The sequence below is a fragment of the Eschrichtius robustus genome, chromosome 15 (genome assembly GCF_028021215.1).
Source record: "Eschrichtius robustus isolate mEscRob2 chromosome 15, mEscRob2.pri, whole genome shotgun sequence".
In the NCBI taxonomy this organism is placed as follows: domain Eukaryota; kingdom Metazoa; phylum Chordata; class Mammalia; order Artiodactyla; family Eschrichtiidae; genus Eschrichtius; species Eschrichtius robustus.
This window is the reverse complement of record NC_090838.1, coordinates 29,601,014-29,618,459: the sequence shown is the minus strand read 5'-3', so window position 1 is coordinate 29,618,459 and position 17,446 is coordinate 29,601,014. Positions and strand designations below refer to the sequence as shown.

The 17,446-nt window shown below is 41.8% G+C and overlaps 1 protein-coding gene across 2 annotated transcripts in view; it reads right to left on the bottom strand.

Moving 5' to 3' along the window:
• Positions 1-17,446, bottom strand: part of CRIM1 (cysteine rich transmembrane BMP regulator 1) — a 205,056-nt gene that overhangs the window by 101,426 nt on the left and 86,184 nt on the right. For both annotated transcript variants that reach the window (XM_068565195.1, XM_068565194.1), the window contains 2 exons: positions 7,539-7,781; positions 6,358-6,478 (listed from right to left, as the gene is read on the bottom strand). In XM_068565195.1, the coding sequence (XP_068421296.1) occupies positions 6,358-6,478; positions 7,539-7,781 (364 nt within the window). The remainder of the gene's footprint in view (positions 1-6,357; positions 6,479-7,538; positions 7,782-17,446) is intronic.

Genomic DNA, 17,446 nt, shown 5'->3' with positions numbered 1-17,446 from the left:
CTCAGAAAGCAAGAGATATAAATGTTCTGGATACAGGTTCTGGAAGAGAATCAGACCCTTTAGTCAGAGAGAGGCTGCAGCCAGGAGGGAGCTTGGGAACCTGGCTTGATACACTGCATACAACCCAGGAGAAACCCTATTTTAAGTTTTTCAACATTATAAACACTGACTTAATTTATTTCCACCTCAAAATAACTGGATTGGATTTTTCTAAATAACTATTAAGGAATGGATATTTAGAGACAGAAATTGACAACAGAATGTTTCAGAACAAAAAGCTGTGGAAAAATCTCATTAAAATAAATTTAGAATGGGTGACTGTCAATAACATATTATATTCATTCATCTTCTTAATAAAAACATAAGAATAGTTACATAACAAAGCAAAAGGCATAAGGGTATTGAAACACTCATTTGACTTACAGTAAAAGGGAATACAGTAAAGGTATTACTTCTTAGATTTTTAACTAGTTAATTTCTCCCCTGTGAACCTGTATCTAAAAAGCCTGGTGAAAAATTACAGAGGCAAAGGGAAAACTCTGTAAAATGCAGCACATATATCGGGGATAGCAAAGGGTGAGGAGTGCAGAGAAAAAACAAAACAAAACATGATCTGGGAGCTTTCTTCTTAATAAATAGTCTAAGCTGGCCGACACAGGAGGACATGGGATGCACAGAGGTACAGCCCAGGCTGGATCTACCCTCCAACCAGACCTGGTGGGTCTATTTCTCTCAGACAACTATCCATTCCAGAATCAACCATTACCGAGGGAATTACTATGTACGTCTTTGAAAGTTTTTTTTTTCTGTTTGTTTTAAAAATTGACCTGGTTTTATCAGGCAGATCTTATGGCGTCCAAAAATGGCACTCCCTGTTGCGTGATGAGAGAAAATCAAGATCAACTAGATAGTCACAACATTCCATAAGGAGAGGAGTTAAAAATAATGATTGGCTAAACGATGCTTAAAGTCGAGGTGGTGCTCAGAGGCTCCTAAATCATGTATCTAACTCCCAGGTGAACTGCTGACTGGCAAGTGAAGGGAGAAGCAGAAACAGAGCAGCTGAGAGAAAGGAGGGCCCTGAGTCCCACGGCCAGAAGGACATTAGTCTTTGGAAAGAAGGTCGCAGAGCTGCAACACTCCACCAACTTTCGACCATTAGAAAATGAAACCTAAAGGGGCCCCAATTTTGATGACATGTATGTTATGGTGGATTAAAAATGGTCACAAATTCTTTGCAGCTTCTCCCATCAAGAGGTGGAATCCACTGCCCCACTCTTTGAACCAAGGCTCTCCCTGTGAATTGCTTACACTATCAGAATGCAGTGGAGGTCATGCTGTGTGACTTCCAAGTTCTTGGTCTCTTTTAAGGCTTTGCTACTTCCTCCCTTGCTTCTGCCATCACATAAAGGAGCCAGGATGAAGGACCACACAGGGGGTGACAGGCCTTTCCAGCCAGACATGTGAGAATGATGCCACTGTAGACCACCTAGCCCCAGATGACCCACCAGCTGGCTACAGAAGAACCTCCCAGTTAAAACACTGAGGCATGAGAAATAATAAATCTTCATTGTTTTAAGCAACTACTTTTGGGGGTGCCTTGTTACACAGCAATGTGTAACTGAAACATGGGCATATTGCGTTAATATGTACTATGCTGATGTAAATAAACATGATGGTGAGATATAAATTCATATTCTTTGATATATTTCCTGAACTTAAAAACAACAACAAAACATTGTATATAAAAAAAAAAAAAAACTGCACTGGAGAGTACAGGGCTTTGAATCAAAGAACCTAGGCTGAAGACTTGGACCTGCTCTGTCCCTTGTACCAAAAAACATTTGTGATCTTGCACAAGTCACTTATTCTCTCAACCTCTGTTTTCATATCCATAAATTTCTCATGGAGTCAGAAAGATGACAAAATGAGGGCAGCAAAGGTAAAAAATGCTTCGTAAACAGCAAGGTACACTACAAGTTTAAGCTGTCACTGTTACTGCCACCTAGATGTTACTTAAAGACTTTCCTGTTTCTCCTTCCCTGCAAAGACATCATTTGATCAAAGCATCTGACATAACTTTCTCTTTGTAAGTTTCCTTTTGCATGGAGGCAATGGCATGCACACATGTACAAAGGGTCTTGCAGAGACCATGAGGTGTCATGAGTCCCATGGACAGTCCCATTTTTCCTTTTTGTCGTCATGCAGGGTTCAGGCCCAGTTTAAGGCCCAGAGCCACTAAGTCTCATTCTTTTTCACTATCTCCTGAAAGGTACGATGAGCTGCCGTATACCTCACAACATATTCTAGCACCAACAGAAGAGAAGAGGATGAAAAGAATTAGCGGAGTGCTTGGACACCTAAACCAAGTTGAGCGAAGGAAGAATTAAAAATGATAATTATATCACAAAGAATGATATCTAAACAGGATGAAGTTCAGGAGAAAAGACAGCAAAAGAGGGGACAATGAAGGATGGGCCATTAAGAAAAAGCAGAGACTCAGCAAGGGGAGAAGGACTAATGTATCCTTACAAAGGGCAGAGGTGGGTGGGAGAACCAGTACTTGTCAGGCATGGAAGTGGAAAGAGATATCCATGCACCAAAAGGACATCTGGAGGGGAGTATCTATCACTTGGAAGAGCTCAGCTCTTGTTCCATGAATGAATGAATAACTGAATGAATAAATGAACTGAGAACAGGCAACTCAAAAGAAAATTCACAAAGTGAGCAAGTACTTACACCCAAACAGGGCAGTCAGGGGCCTTAATGGGTGACACAGTCTCATTGGGAATGGCAATTCCATTTGGATGGTAATGAAGGAGGGAGGGATTTATTCTTTAAGATGAGGGCAGAATGTCCACAAATTCCTTTTTTAGTCTATGCAAGTACAATAAGTCCTACAAAAAAGGGGCTGTGACTTCCACCTAAGGTAAACCTCTACTGCTAAAGTTTCCAATATTTTACCTTACTCTGTCCTGACTGTAAAGGGCTTTTCCCCCTGAATTCGCTACACAATCAGTTTTGATCTCAAATGGCTCTAATTTCTTAACAGTGCTCTTTATCAATATGCTGGTAAAGGTCAAGTCATCATAACAGGGTTTTGCATATTCTAAAATGCTCTTCTTTATACCTAATCATGGTCTCAAAGAGAAAACCTTTGACGTGGATCACACACAAGGATAAAGTTAGGTAGTCTTCTTCTCTTAAAATACTACCACTATTACGACATATTAGGCTCTCTTCTTTTTATTTCCACTTTCACATGATTGTTTGGGTTTTTATTCTCTTATCAAAGTATGACCTGTCTGTCATCCTCCTTAATAAGCGGGAACCCATTTAATATGCTCAACTAGGTTAAGTCACAGTCTGAGTGTATTCTGCATTACTGATTCATTCGGAATTAATGCATACACAGAGGAAAAGAAAGAAGACACAATCCCTGACCTGTAGAAATGTCCTTTAGCTGGTGAGACAAGACTTTACCCATGTTAACAGTTACATAACAATGCAAGGAAGTATATGATTAATTGGAAACATGGACAGGATATGTTGGGAGTACCTAGGGAGTGAGACGGGTGTTGGCTGAAGAACAAAGACCTTGTGGATGAAGTAGAATTGAACTGGGAGTCCTGCAGGATGAACAACACTATTAGAAAAGGTAGAATGGAGAGATAAAGGCATCTCATGCTTTGAGAGGTGAGACCAGTGCTTGGAGTGGAGGATTTCTGCAATACTGAGAATTGGCCATAAAGAAGGGGGCTGGGGGGAAATTGCAAGGGTTTTATAGTGAGACAAGGAGTAGTATTACCACCTAATGGCAGGAAGATAATTTTTCTCTTCTTCAACATATAAGTCATCATGGTCAATAGTGGGCCTGTTCATGCATTCATTCATTCATTCATTCACTCATTCATAAATGTAGGTTACCATTTTATATCAAGTCCTGTTCTATGTACTAGAGGCTATAAAATACTCCCTTCCCTTGAGAAGCACACAGAGTAGGAGAGACTGACCCCCAAAAATCAATGATTTCCATGTATTATGAAAAGGGCTATGTTAAAGAGATACATGGGAATTAGATTACAAGGGAGCAGAGGAGAGACACCTAAGTCATCTTTAGGGGCTGAAGACTGAAAAACACTGCAAACAGAAGGAAATGTAGTCCTGAAAGAGGAGAAGTTTGTAGAAGGGGAAGGCAATCAGGGAAGAGCCCACTGCAAATGCAAAGGCCCAGAGCCCGAGACAGCTTGGGGGGTGGGGGGGATCCAGTTCAGGTGGAAACACAGGATGCATGTGGAGAAGGGGCAGCAGGGGAGGAAGGGTCACTGACTATTTAAAATACAGGAAACCAAAGAGCTGTGAGAACTTATCCCTCCCTGCAAATAATTTACCCTGGGATTTTTGGATGGCTTCCTTCTCCACGCTTCCAATTTCTTCATTAGAGCCACCTTTAACTGAATATCCTTTGGTTCTGAATGCCAAAGTCAAAATTAGGTCAATACGTAATAATCACCCTAAGGTTTATGTTTACCAGACTCACGGAAGCTTGGGGATAAAAACGGAAGGCTTCTACTTGAACCTCCTTTCCAAGGTAACATTTCTTCTAAGCATTCCTGGAAGGTGGCCATCCAGACGGAAAGAAGTCTCTCCGGCCCCAGGGAGCTCAGTTTATCTCAGGAAGCAGCCCAGTGCATGACTGTACATCATTAGTTGTAAGAAATTTTTTTCCCTTAAATTGAAATTAAGTATGTCTTCCTGTTGCTTCTATCCATTTCAACCCCTTAGAGTGAAAAAAATAGCCTACTGTGCCTCCTACATGCAAATGGTGCTACATTACATTTGTAACAGTGAATTGAGAAATGTCCCTTTTGCTCTCTAAAGGTCTTGTTAATTGACAACTGGCTTAGTTTTGATTAATTAGGTGGTCTAATATCATGTGCCACCTTCCTTTTCATGAAGACCTTGAAGGGGCATCTGTCACTGTTAGTAATACTCCATTTTCCTCCTTTACTGATTAGTAATACCTTATGTTTGCACAATACTTCAACGCTTTCCAAACATCTTCACATAAATTATCACAATGTAGTGTCGTAAGAAAGTGCTACGCCACTGTATGTTACCTTCACAAAAATCTCTGCACCTGTTTTATGATGCACTATAAAGGATAGGGCAAGTCCTGTAAAATATGTCTGAGAGAATACTATGGTTTCTGACACAACAATGGCTAGTAAATGTCAAATAATTAACGTGTTTTAAGAGAAGGAAGAAGAAAAAAGTAGTTATCAGAACAAACTCTGGATGTCTACTTCAATCATGGACAAATGACTGATACTTTCCTTAACTACAGACCATACACATTCCTACTTTAGCAACCCATTTGTTTAATCACAATTACTCATGCAACAAACACGGATGCTAAGTGCCTGGCACAGGGACTGAGGGAGAGAGAGCTTAGATATGGGGGGTTAAGGAAGGTACCACGTTAACTCTGGATATTAAATGTAAAGCAAAAGTTGAAAGAAATGAGATGGCTTAGTCAAAATCATGACTTAGTGACCTGGGAAAGATGGAGGGGAGGACCTGGTAGGGAAGAGGGGAGGGCACTCAGCAGGGGAAATAGAACGTAAACCCTGTGATTCCAAGCACGGTCTTTCCCAAAGCAAAGCACAAAGTACCAGCTCTACGGTGGTGCTATGAAGACGGTCAAGGATGGGGCCTGGGGACCCTTGCGTTCTGGAGTAAGTCTGGCCCTGCAGGGTTAAGGGCATGTCCTGCTACTAAGACTAAACTGACAGCAGCTTTTTCCCCACCAAGCCAAAGAGAGATGTGCTTGTTCCTCCAGAAAGCATTATAGGAATTTAAACTCCTTGTTGCCTCAGCAAGTTATAGGTCTGGGTAGATGTGTGATTGCAAACGTCAAGGATCCCTGGGGAGCAATTCTATGATGCATGCAGTGTTTCACCCCATTGAACACAATGGTTAAACACCTGTAAGATTCACTGCACAGGATCAAATGACATGCCTACTATGGATCGATACCTTGCTGCCTTCCCGGCTTCAGACTGAGGGACACACGTGCCTGTTTAGTTTGCAGCCTGCAAAAGTGCACAGGCACCCCAACCTGAGGAACCTCTAAGGATTAGGGACTTAACCTGAGGACAGCTGACTTTGGCCCCAGGAACGATACATGGAACTACCAAGTCATAGTAACCGTTCAGTGACTTCTCCATAGAAACAGGAGGATATTAGGGTTCTCTGACCCTTAGGGAAAACAAACGGCATGCCTGAAACTGTGCCTTTCGTGATGCTAACACACAGGACAGAGGAGAAAGCGTAAAAAACGAATGACGGACCGACCTTGTTGGCAGGGTGCAGCAACCATCCGCTGTGAGTCTGACCTGAGTTTCGTAGCTGTCCAGGGGGCACACGGCCTGCTGAACGGAGGGACACTCCACAGTGCTGCAGTCCACGCTGAAAACTGGGGGGCAAACAGAGGCACCATTCACCGTTACGTTTCCTTGCATTTTGAGTCCCCAAATGAAACACTGGCTCTTCAAATTTCTGTAGTTTCCTTGCTTCCTGGAAACCCTGTCTTAGCACTGGCATTTTCATTTCCATCAACGTTAGAGAACTGTAATATGACCCAAATCTTCTGTTCAAGAAAAGAAGGGAACAAGACACTGAAGAGTTAAGATGCAGGCACAGAGAAAGACAGAGAGTTAAACCAGTGGTGGTTCTGTGGATGGTGACGATCAGCCCGAGGCATTTCTGATGAAACAGTTCAAGAGATGAACAAGGGCTTGCTTGGCTTGAGCATTTACCTAGCAGTTAAAAAAAATCTGACCCATGGTTAGAAACTTTGGAAGAGGAAATCTCTGCAGTCCAGACCTATTCACAGACCACATTAGAAATGCAGCCACGAGAACAAAGATGTTAAAAATACCATAGATCCAGAAACAGCTGGGACATGACTACAAAATAAATGTGGCAAAGAAGTTGAGTAAACAGTCAAAGATGACTTAGCGCATGCTATAAAGCTAAAGGATGGATGGTGGGGAGCTGGCAAGGAGGAAGATTGGGGCTGAGTATTTCATTATAAAATGTCTGTCATTTTGATGCATATATTTATCTAAAAATAACTTTCTGTTTTATGTATGATGATTGTTTTTAAATGTAATACTTTAAAGTGACAGATATATCTGCAAATGAGGATGATGACCTCCTCTGGGGGAATGAAGCAGGCAACCACAGTACCATAAATTTTAACCCTACTGCCCCCATCAAGCATACTTTGAAGGAAGAAAAAAGAAGAAGAAAAGAGAAAAAGACAGGGTCCCTCTCTGAAGGCACTTCTGTACCAGTGGATTATCTGGTTCTCTGACTGGAGGGCAGAAGCCAGGCTGCCATTAGCCTAGAGGAACAGGTTTGCAGCACCCCACTGTCAAGTGGTCAGGGTGGGGCGGGAGATGGGGGAAGGCTGGCTGCTGCCGCCCTCTGATGCAAAGCAGCGAGGCTGCTGGGACCAAGCCCGTGCATACCTGGTTTGCACTCATAGAGGTCACAGCACTCTCCCGGCTTCCCTGAGGCTTTGGACACAAGTATGTTCAGGTATCCTGGCTGGCAGACTTTCCGCAGGCAGCCCGCGGGGTCGCACACGCAGCGGCTGGGGAGGGGGCAGCACTCCCCGGGGGGCGCGTAACCCTCGATCAGAACGGAGTCTTCAGGACAACGCGGAGAGAACTGGACTTCACAGCGGGCCTTGGAGCAATCTGGCTTCTCTTCTAAATGGGAGAGAAAGAGTTTAGCACAGGCCCAGGGGCAGCATGGGGCACTTTGCCCATAAGTGCAGGCAGCCCTGATGATAGACTAACTAACAAAGAGTACAGCAGGGACAGAAATCTGGTGAGAACCCTCAAACACAGCTAAGCCTCCCATGGAAATCTTTCCTGAGACCTGCTCACGACACCAAAGCGAGAGGTGGAAGCTGCCTTCTCCATCGGCCCGTCCCCTCCCTTGTGTTGAACAATCCATGTCCAGCACATGGATCAGGTGAAGAAAGGCGGAGGGAAGATGCCTATGTGACGTGGAGACTCTGAAAACGGGACTCAGTCACTGACCAAGGGAAAAATCTTTAAGTTTAAGAGGAGTTTTAAGGGCCGTTCTTTGAAAACAGTGTCCATTTAAACACCAAAACAGGGCCACAAATACCTAATGGCTGTTTTGGGGACTGAAGACAAGATGGATGACAATCACCACGGAGGAACTCGACCTCCAAGCTCTGAAATTTGAGATGAACAGACTAAGATGATAGGAAAGCTTTAGCAAGATGGATATTGAGCCAAATTCCCATGTAATTTCCCGAAATGGCATCTGGTGTGTTTCTATCCCTAGCAGAAATCCATCAAATGTACCTTATTCTCCTTTCTCCTGTATTATGTCACCAACCTATTGCTGCACTTCTATTTTTACAGATAAGAAAAATAAATCAAGCAAAGCCCTAGCTTCTGGAGCCCCAGTGCGCAGCTCAGTTTCTTGGTTTAAGCTTTTAAGAAACTTATAGCCACATTAGGCCCTTGTCAATTGCATTATTATGAACTTTCATCAAATCTTTAACCGTGGTCATTTTTAAGTCTTTTGTCATTTACAGACAGTTCTGGGTGTACTCTGATGCTTCTGCAAAAATGTTCCTATAAAAGGGTTTCATCTTCAAGGAATTCATAGAAAAGACTCTGACAAGTACAGGTTTCTGATAACTGACTATCGTGCTGAACTGAATGAAGAAGCATTTTCAGAACTCTAATGGAAAACTGATGAACTCATAAAAGTGCTAACAAAAGATCAAGATGAAAAAAAAAATTAATTACATGGGACTGAGTGAACTGATGAGGATGATTATAATTTTTGTGACTTTCTGTTTGAATAAAAAAAAAAAATCCCACAAGGACTCAGAGGCAAAAAATATACAAATCAATTTTCACTGCAAAGTAACGGAGCTGTTACAGTGGAGGATTACTGGACTGAATGTCAATATCATGACATAGTATGAGTGTGTTTCAGGTTTGGTAATTGCAATCATTGTTGCTTTTGTTGTGATCATCCATTTACAATGCTTGGTGTCAGTTTATTTATCTCTTGTAAAAATAAAATACAGTGTGTGTGTGTGTGTGTGTGTGTGTGTGTGTGAAAAAAAAAAAAAAGAATAACGTTCTGGAGGTGGATGGTGGTGATGGTTGCGCAAACAATGGGAATGTACTTAATGCCACTGAACTGTACACTTAAATATAGTGAAGATGGTAAGTTTTACATTATGTATATTTTATCACTATTTCTTAAAATAAAGAATAATACCTTTTTAAACTCAAAAAAAAAAAAAAAAAGTCTGAAATAAACCAAAAGCACATCATCATGGCCTCATGACCTTGAGTGGAAAGAGTTCGGAAAATGTTGGGTGAAAATAATGCCATGTAGTATTGGGGTACGTTCATAAGCTCTGTCTTTCCTAAAGTAAAACCCACAATCACAAAGCAGGGTTAGATGCAAGAGGTCTCCTAGTTCAGCCTTCTAAACTAAAAATTTTAGTCTATTTTGTACAAAAAGAACCTGAGGCCTGAGAATTCAAGCGATGTGTCTAAGGTCAGTGGTAAAATTAAAGCAAGAATCCAAGCTTCCTGACTTTCAGTCCACTTAGCTCTTTATATTACAAAAGTAGGTCTATTTCCAAAATCAAGTGTCCCTCAGGTCATTTCTACCTTGATTGCTGTATCTTTCATTTCACCGTCCATCTTCCTTGTGTAACTATTTCTTGTCTAATCAGAAGATAGCACAGGAGAGCCTTCATACTCATAGTTCTGGTAAATTCATTCAAAAATATTTCTTGAGTGCCTGCTGTTCCAGCAGCCTGGGACACACCACAAGGAAAACAAACAGAGATCCTGGCCCTTATATAGTTTACAATGCACTGGAGGGTGATATAAAATAAACAATAAATATTATAAATAAGCAAACTATATAGGAGCAGAGGGTGATAAGTGCTGGGTGGGGGAATAGAACAGAGCAAGGGGGAATTAGTGCATGGAAGAAGTGGGGGGCAGTTACAGTTTGGTCGGGGGACTTCCCCGGTGGCACAGTGGTTAAGAATCCACCTGCCAATGCAGGGTACATAGGTTCGAGCCCTGGTCTGGGACGGTCCCACATGCTGAGGAGCAACTAAGCCCGTGCGCCACAACTACTGAGCCCGCGTGCCACAACTACTGAAGCCCGCGCACCTAGAGCCTGTGCTCTGCAACAAGAGAATCCACTGCAATGAGAAGCCCGCGCACTGCAATGAAGAGTAGCCCCAGCTCGCCGCAACTAGAGAAAGCCTGCGCACAGCAGTGAAGACCCAACACAGCCAAAGATAAATTGAAAAAAAAAACAAAAAACAAAACAATTTGGTCGGAATAGGCATCACTGGGAAGCTGATGTTTGAACAGATTTGAAGGAGTGAGGGGTGGGCCATGGAGATACCTGGGAAAAGAGCACCCCAGCAGAGGGCACAGCTACTGCACTCCTGCGTGTCCCAAGAGGAGCAAGAGGCCAGTGTGGCTGCAGCAGGATATACAGAAGATACATACACCCAATTTTCATATTACAAGCCCAAGCAACTGTCTTCAGAAGAGAACATAATTAAGAGGAATTCCACTCCTGGATCCCCATCAGCGTGGGCAGAACAAATCAAAGAGCTGAGGAGGAGAAAGCGAACCTTGGCTGTATGGGAGATGGGAGTGTGGAAAGCACACTGAGTAGATGTCTTATCTGTCAAACACAAACACGTGGTCTCATAACTAATAAGAGTGCCATGACTTTAACTGCAAACTGCACTTACTTTCTACTCTTGTTAATGTGCTGCAATTAACTTATTCTGTATCACATTCTATTACATTCTTATTCTAGAAAATATTCGGTATGCATAATCAGACTTTTAAAACATAAGCTTCGGGGCTTCCCCGGTGGCACAGTGGTTGAGAATCTGCCTGCCAATGCAGGGGACACGGGTTCGATCCCTGGTCTGGGAAGATCCCACATGCCGCGGAGCAACTGGGCCCGTGAGCCACAATTACTGAGCCTGCGCATCTGGAGCCTGTGCTCCGCAACAAGAGAGGGCGCGATAGTGAGGGGCCCGCGCATCGCGATGAAGAGTGGCCCCCGCTTGCCGCAACTGGAGAAAGCCCTCGCACAGGAACTAAGACCCAACACAGCCATAAATAAATAAATAAAATTTAAAAAAAAACAAAAACAAAAACAAAAAAAACCATAAGCTTCAAAGAAAGATGTTTTCATGAAAACCCAACATATTAGATCTTCCTAGTTATTCTGCTCTTTAAATTTCTTTTAACAGTCCCAACATTGTCACTGACTGGTATGTGTTTTGCAGCTCAAGCCCTGAGAGATTTATTTACTTCTGAAGACCTGCCTTAGTAACACACGCGGCATAAGGTAGGCTACCACAGACACTGTCTGAACCACAGTCTGAAATGATTTAAGAATGTTAAAAATGAGGATTACATCTTATTATAAATGCTTTTTCAACTTTTCTCAAGATTCATATTGGGTTTCCCTTTAATTTACTAATATAATCAATTAGTAGATTTTAAACCAGCCTCGTTTTCTTAGAATAAACCCTCTTTCTAAAGATCCAGCTGGGTGTGACTTCCTAACATATTAAGACTTTTAGATTAATAAGCTTGAGTAATATTAGCCTGCGGCTCTCTCTTTTTGTGTGTGTGTGTGCTGGCCTCATCCGGTCTTAGCTTCAGAGTTATACTAACTTTTTCAATGACCTGTTTATCATTCTACCTCTTTCTCGGCTGTAAAGCAGTTCAAATACGACAGGAATTATCTATTCTTTGATGTTTTCATATAACTCATGAACCTATCTGAACTCAGTATATTTTTAAAGGAGGAAAGGACAGATTTCTTTGTTGGTTATTAGATTATTCAGGTGTTCCACCTTTTGTAGAATTATCTATACTAACATATATTAGAAATATATATAACATATGTTTATATATATTAAGAAATACCTCATTCATCTAGAGTTACAAACTCATTTCAGGCTTTATGGAGCAAGCTTTCTTTTTTGTGGTTTATGTGTTCATGGGTTCTCTCAAGTTTTTGAATCTCTTCCTTCTTTGTCTTTCAGATTGTTTAACTGGCTTTTCTCTAGGTTTAAAATTGATGCTTAGTTCACTTCTATTTTCTCAGAAGTGTGAGTAACTTTTTTTTTTGAATAACTTTAATAATTATGATTGTAATACTTTAGCCAAATATTGCTTTGGTTATATTCTAATTTTTGATACGTACTACTCTCAATGTAACTCATTTCTAATTCAATTTTGATCTCTTCTTTAACTAAAGACTTTTTAGGACAATGCTAATAAATTTCTGCATGGCTTTCCTTTTTCCTTTCCTTCTCCTTGGCTTTCCTTTTCAGTTTAATTTATGGTTTCACTGCCCTGTTGCCAGAAAATGTAGGCTATACGATTTTCTACTTCTGTTAATTTCTTGAGTTTATCTTTTGTTTTTGTTTTTTTGGCACGCGTGTATGTACATGTGGCCTATGGTCAACTTTTTGAATACATGAGTATTTGAAAAGGACATGTATTCCCTGTTTATTGAATCCAAACTTGCGCATCTATTAAATCAAGCTTAATTATGACATTCTGCTCACTTAACATCTTACATTTTTAAACTGATTTCCAAGAAGGATCTATAAAAAAATCTCCCACTATGAACCAGCAACTTCTCCTCATATTTCTAACAGTTTTCACTTTAATTTTTCAAGGATGTGTGGTTAACTTCATGACTAGCAGGCAGAAGATTCAAGCCTGTTATACTGACTTGGCAAATTGTAAAGTGATGCTTTCAAAGAATTTAGATTTCTAAGATCTAAATCTTTCTTTTTATTTTGTAATCGTTAAGTGTCTTAGCTTTATTCTCCTCTTCATTCTACCCTCTATTCACTTTTCAACAGATTATCTAGAACACTCACCCAGCATCCTTCCCTTCCCCCATCATCAGCCTGTCACTTGAACCCAACTACGGTTACCATAGCACCAGGAATTGTTTTTCTAAAACCTTCTTTCTCAGCCTGTTTCTAAATAATTCTTGCAGTCGATTTCATTTATTCATCTGTGTCTCCATCTCTCCTCCATGGAGAAAATAAGGAGAAAACTACAGACACACCATATATTTTCTATCATTTAGAAGGCTTTTCTGACATTACCTCTGACTTTTAAATTTTATCCATTTGAAGAGAAGCCTCTCCTTACTCTTTCCCTATGGTGTCTAACAAGTCTATATATAGTACTTAACTTAATTAACAAGCTCTTCAGTCTGGTTGCCCCGGCAACACTTTGCAACTGGCATCTTAAAACAAAAACAAAAACAAAAAAACTGCCCCAGATATAGAAAGTCTAAAGTGACAGGATCACTTGCAACAGAGGTAATTAAGGGAAATAAGCTGGTTTCATCATATTAATTATCTCCCTTTAAGAGGTTAGCCCTCAAAATATTGACAGGGTCACCCAGTATTAAAGTGACTTTACAATAATAATGGCAAGTTTGTATCAATCCTAGTTACTTTAACCTGCATCTTGGCCAGTTGTAGACTTTTTCCAGGTCCATAAGTCAACAGGAAAAGTAAAATCATGATCTACAAGCAACAAATGCATTCAAGGGTTTTCTGCTTTAAACACAGATTTAAAGATAACCAAAGACGAATGAAAAACTACTAAATGGAAAAAGAAAAAAAAAGAGAAAAATTATACTGCCAGATTCTCATTCTAGCTATTTAATTTCTGTAGAGTCTCACACATCTGACACTGAAGCATTCTTCTTCTTTCAAAACCTCTTAAAATGGCCACTTAAAAATAACAGCAGATATGCTGCACACTTATTAATGGAAAAACAGGCCACATAAAATGGACCAGTAAATTTAGATAGGCAAATACAAAGTCAGTGCTGCTGGGTACTCTGTGCTTTGCTGAAATCTATCCCAATTCTCACGTATACAATATACATGCACACAGGCAACCCATCATCATTCTGAGACAATTCTTGGCAGTTCCAACTATGGAGCTATTTCAAGGGACCCCAAATTTGGATTAGAACTAATATCACAGAATTTAGTAGATAGAACATAGAGTTAAGAGGGGAAGAGTTTGGGATCACTGTTTTCCCCATACCTTACTCTGGTAATCTCCCTCCTTTATAACCTCACTCCTTTAGAATGTGAAGTCCTGCAGTAAGCTATGGCATCGGCCTAGGGTATCACAGTGGCCACTAGGTGGTCCTGGGAGACACACCTCATGGTACCAGCTGAGATGCAATCTATGAATCCTTCCTTCACCCATTCATTCAGCACATATCTACTGAATGAGTTCCATGTGACAAGGATTCTAGGCACAGGGCTTGGAGCAGGGAATAAAACAAAGTCCTTGCTTGCCTTCCTGGATTTACCATTCTAGAGGAGTTACATAATAAACAAAGAACTACACAGCATAATGCCAGACGGTGACAAATTCTTTGAAGCAGAATCGACAATACGACTGTAATGCATTGGCCAGGTGGGTGACGCAGGTCTCTCTTGAGGACATGGCACCTGCACAGAGACTTGAATGAAAGAAGGGGGAAGGCAGGCAAACTGCAGGGCAGGGGTGTCCCAGGTGCAGGGAACAGCAAGAATGAAGGCTCCGAGGCAAGAACAAACCTACTCGCCACGTAGAAAATATCTGTCTCATGACTGTTAAGAAGAAATCTGAATTAGTATAATTCACAGGTAGAAAATACCAGTAAAGACTTATAAGAAAAACATTTTGCTGGATGATGTTTCTTATTAAGGATTCAATTCTCGTGATCATGCTAGAGCAGCGAAAGAATATCTACCAACTAGGCACCTTCTCTGTGTGAGGTGCCATGCCTCGCCTCGTGCTCACACCCCTTCCCACTCCTGTGTGAAAGAGATGAAATTGGCATTGCTACTTGGCAGATGAGGAGACAGGAACAGAGAGACTAAGAAACTTGGCCAAGGTCACAAAGTAAGTGGCAGAGCCTCCAAAGCACGATCTTCACACTAGTCCACAATGCCAAGAGCAAAAGTAACTTCAGCTTTCCTGGTATTTGTATGTTGAGCCAATGGCTACATTTTTTGCTCAAGTATAGAATGCAAAAGTCATTTGCAGGGACTTCCCTGGTGGCATAGAGGTGAAGAATCCGCCTGCCAATACAGGGCACACGGGTTCAAGCCCTGGCCCGGGAAGGTCCCACATGCCGCGGAGCAACTAAGCCCATGTACCACAACTACTGAGCCTGCGCTCTAGAGCCCATGAGCCACAACTGCTGAGCCCGTGTGCTGCAACTACTGAAGCCTGCGCGCCTAGAGCCCGTGCTCTGCAAGAAGAGAGGGCACCGCAATGAGAAGCCTGCATGCCTCAACAAAGAGTAGCCCCTGCTCTCCACGACTAGAGAAAGCCTGCGCACAGCAACGAAGACCCAACGCAGACAAAAATAAATTTTAAAAAAAGTCATTTGCAAAGATAAAGAGGTTCAGGGTCTTCAGCTGTGTCCTCATCACTTTCTGGTTGGCCATCCTCCCCATCTCATTTGCTTCTTGGCCATACAGACATAAAGGAGGAGCTCTCTTATACCCAGCACTATTTTGTTCTGAAGACTTCTACTACACGTGCAAGACACATGTCATCCCTGCATTTTTAAATTTAGAGGCTGACTCCTTTAAAGTTACACTGTGAATTCTTTTCATTCACATTCCATGATTTTATCATAACCTTTTTTGGCAAGCTTCGTGGTGAAGACTTGTTCCACACAACCATAACCCCGAGGGGAAAAAATTAGGCTTGTTGATACAGTCCCAGAAATATTTCATATTTCAGCTCGTTTGGAAACACCAGCTGTACTTTCCCAGCACTTTCTTTTACTCTGAATTTAGGATTTAACAGTGATGGCATCTACATAGAGCCTTTCCCTGGTGGTTTGTTAAACATGTCACATTAAATTGTTTTCAGAAACCTAATAAAGTTAGTTTGTACCAGAGTGGGATATAAATTAGCCCAATATAAAGAAAAATAATTAAATGATCTGTAAGACCACAACATGCGATCCTTGAACTCAGTGGTTCTCAACCCTGGCTGTGCATTAGGATCACTTACAAAGCTTTTAAGAATGCCACTGTCTGGATTCCACCTCCAATCAATTATAGCAGAATTTCTGGGGAAGGAGCCTGGGAATTAATATCTGTTTCTATAGCTCCCTATTGTGTGATTGGGGTTGAGGACCACTGTGTTACGCCTCCAAGCAAAATGGGAATCTTTACAATGAAGTTCTCTACTGACAACAGAGCTTCACCAGGGGCATGTTCAAACATCCTGGCAAATGGCAGCTGGCCAAATGCCAAAGCAGCACTAAGCCCTCCAGATCTCTGCCTGCCTCCAAGTGGTCCAAGCTGTATGCTGAGCCCATGGTACCTCCAGGAATCTCACAGACCACACATCTTTTCTAGGCAGGATGTTACTGAATTGGGTTGAAAACGATGCTTTCCATTAGAGCTTTGCTGGACCAGCGTCAGTATCCGCTGGGAGCCTGCTGGAGCTACAGAAGCGTAGACCCCGTGCCAAGCCTACTGAATCAGAATCTGCATTTTAGCAAGATTCCCAGATGAGACAAACTGCCCTAGGTTGGTGGTTCTCAAACAGCAGTCCGTGGACCAGCACATCAGCCATTTCCTGGGAACTTGCTAGAGAGGCAACTCTAAGGCCCACATCAGACCTGCAGAATCAGAAACTCTGAGGGTGGGGCCCAGGAGTCTGTGCTTGAACAAATCCTCCAGGAGATTTTTCATGCATACTATCGTTTGAAAACCACAATGCTAGAATTTTGATTCTCAACCCTGGCAGCACATTAGAATCCCCTGAGGAACTTTAAAAGTTCAAAAGCTCAGAACACATCCCAGACCAATTAAATCAGAATTACTAGAAGTGGGACCCCAGCATCAGTATCTTTTAAAGTCTCCCTGATGACTCCAATGTACAGTAAGGGTTTATTCACTGTTCTAGCCACCTGCCACCCCTGCAGTCCCCTATACTCCCAGGGGACCGGAAGCCGCTTTAAATCTTAGGAAATCTGAATCAACAAGTTCTCTGGAATCTTCCTGGGAGAAATGAGAAAAGCTGAAAGGGGTTTCCAGCATCTGTCTCTGGTGGTAGGTGCTGGGGTAGAAGGAGTAGGGAGTGGGAGAGAGATTAGCTCCCAAACGAGACCTGTGTGCATCCTCCAGGATTTAAAATCCTAACTTATTGAAGTTTATTAGAATTTTGAGTCCAGAGACATTTTATCTCATCATCTGTTAATTCACACCAGGAATATGTATTCAGTTTACTCCCAGAAGGATTTG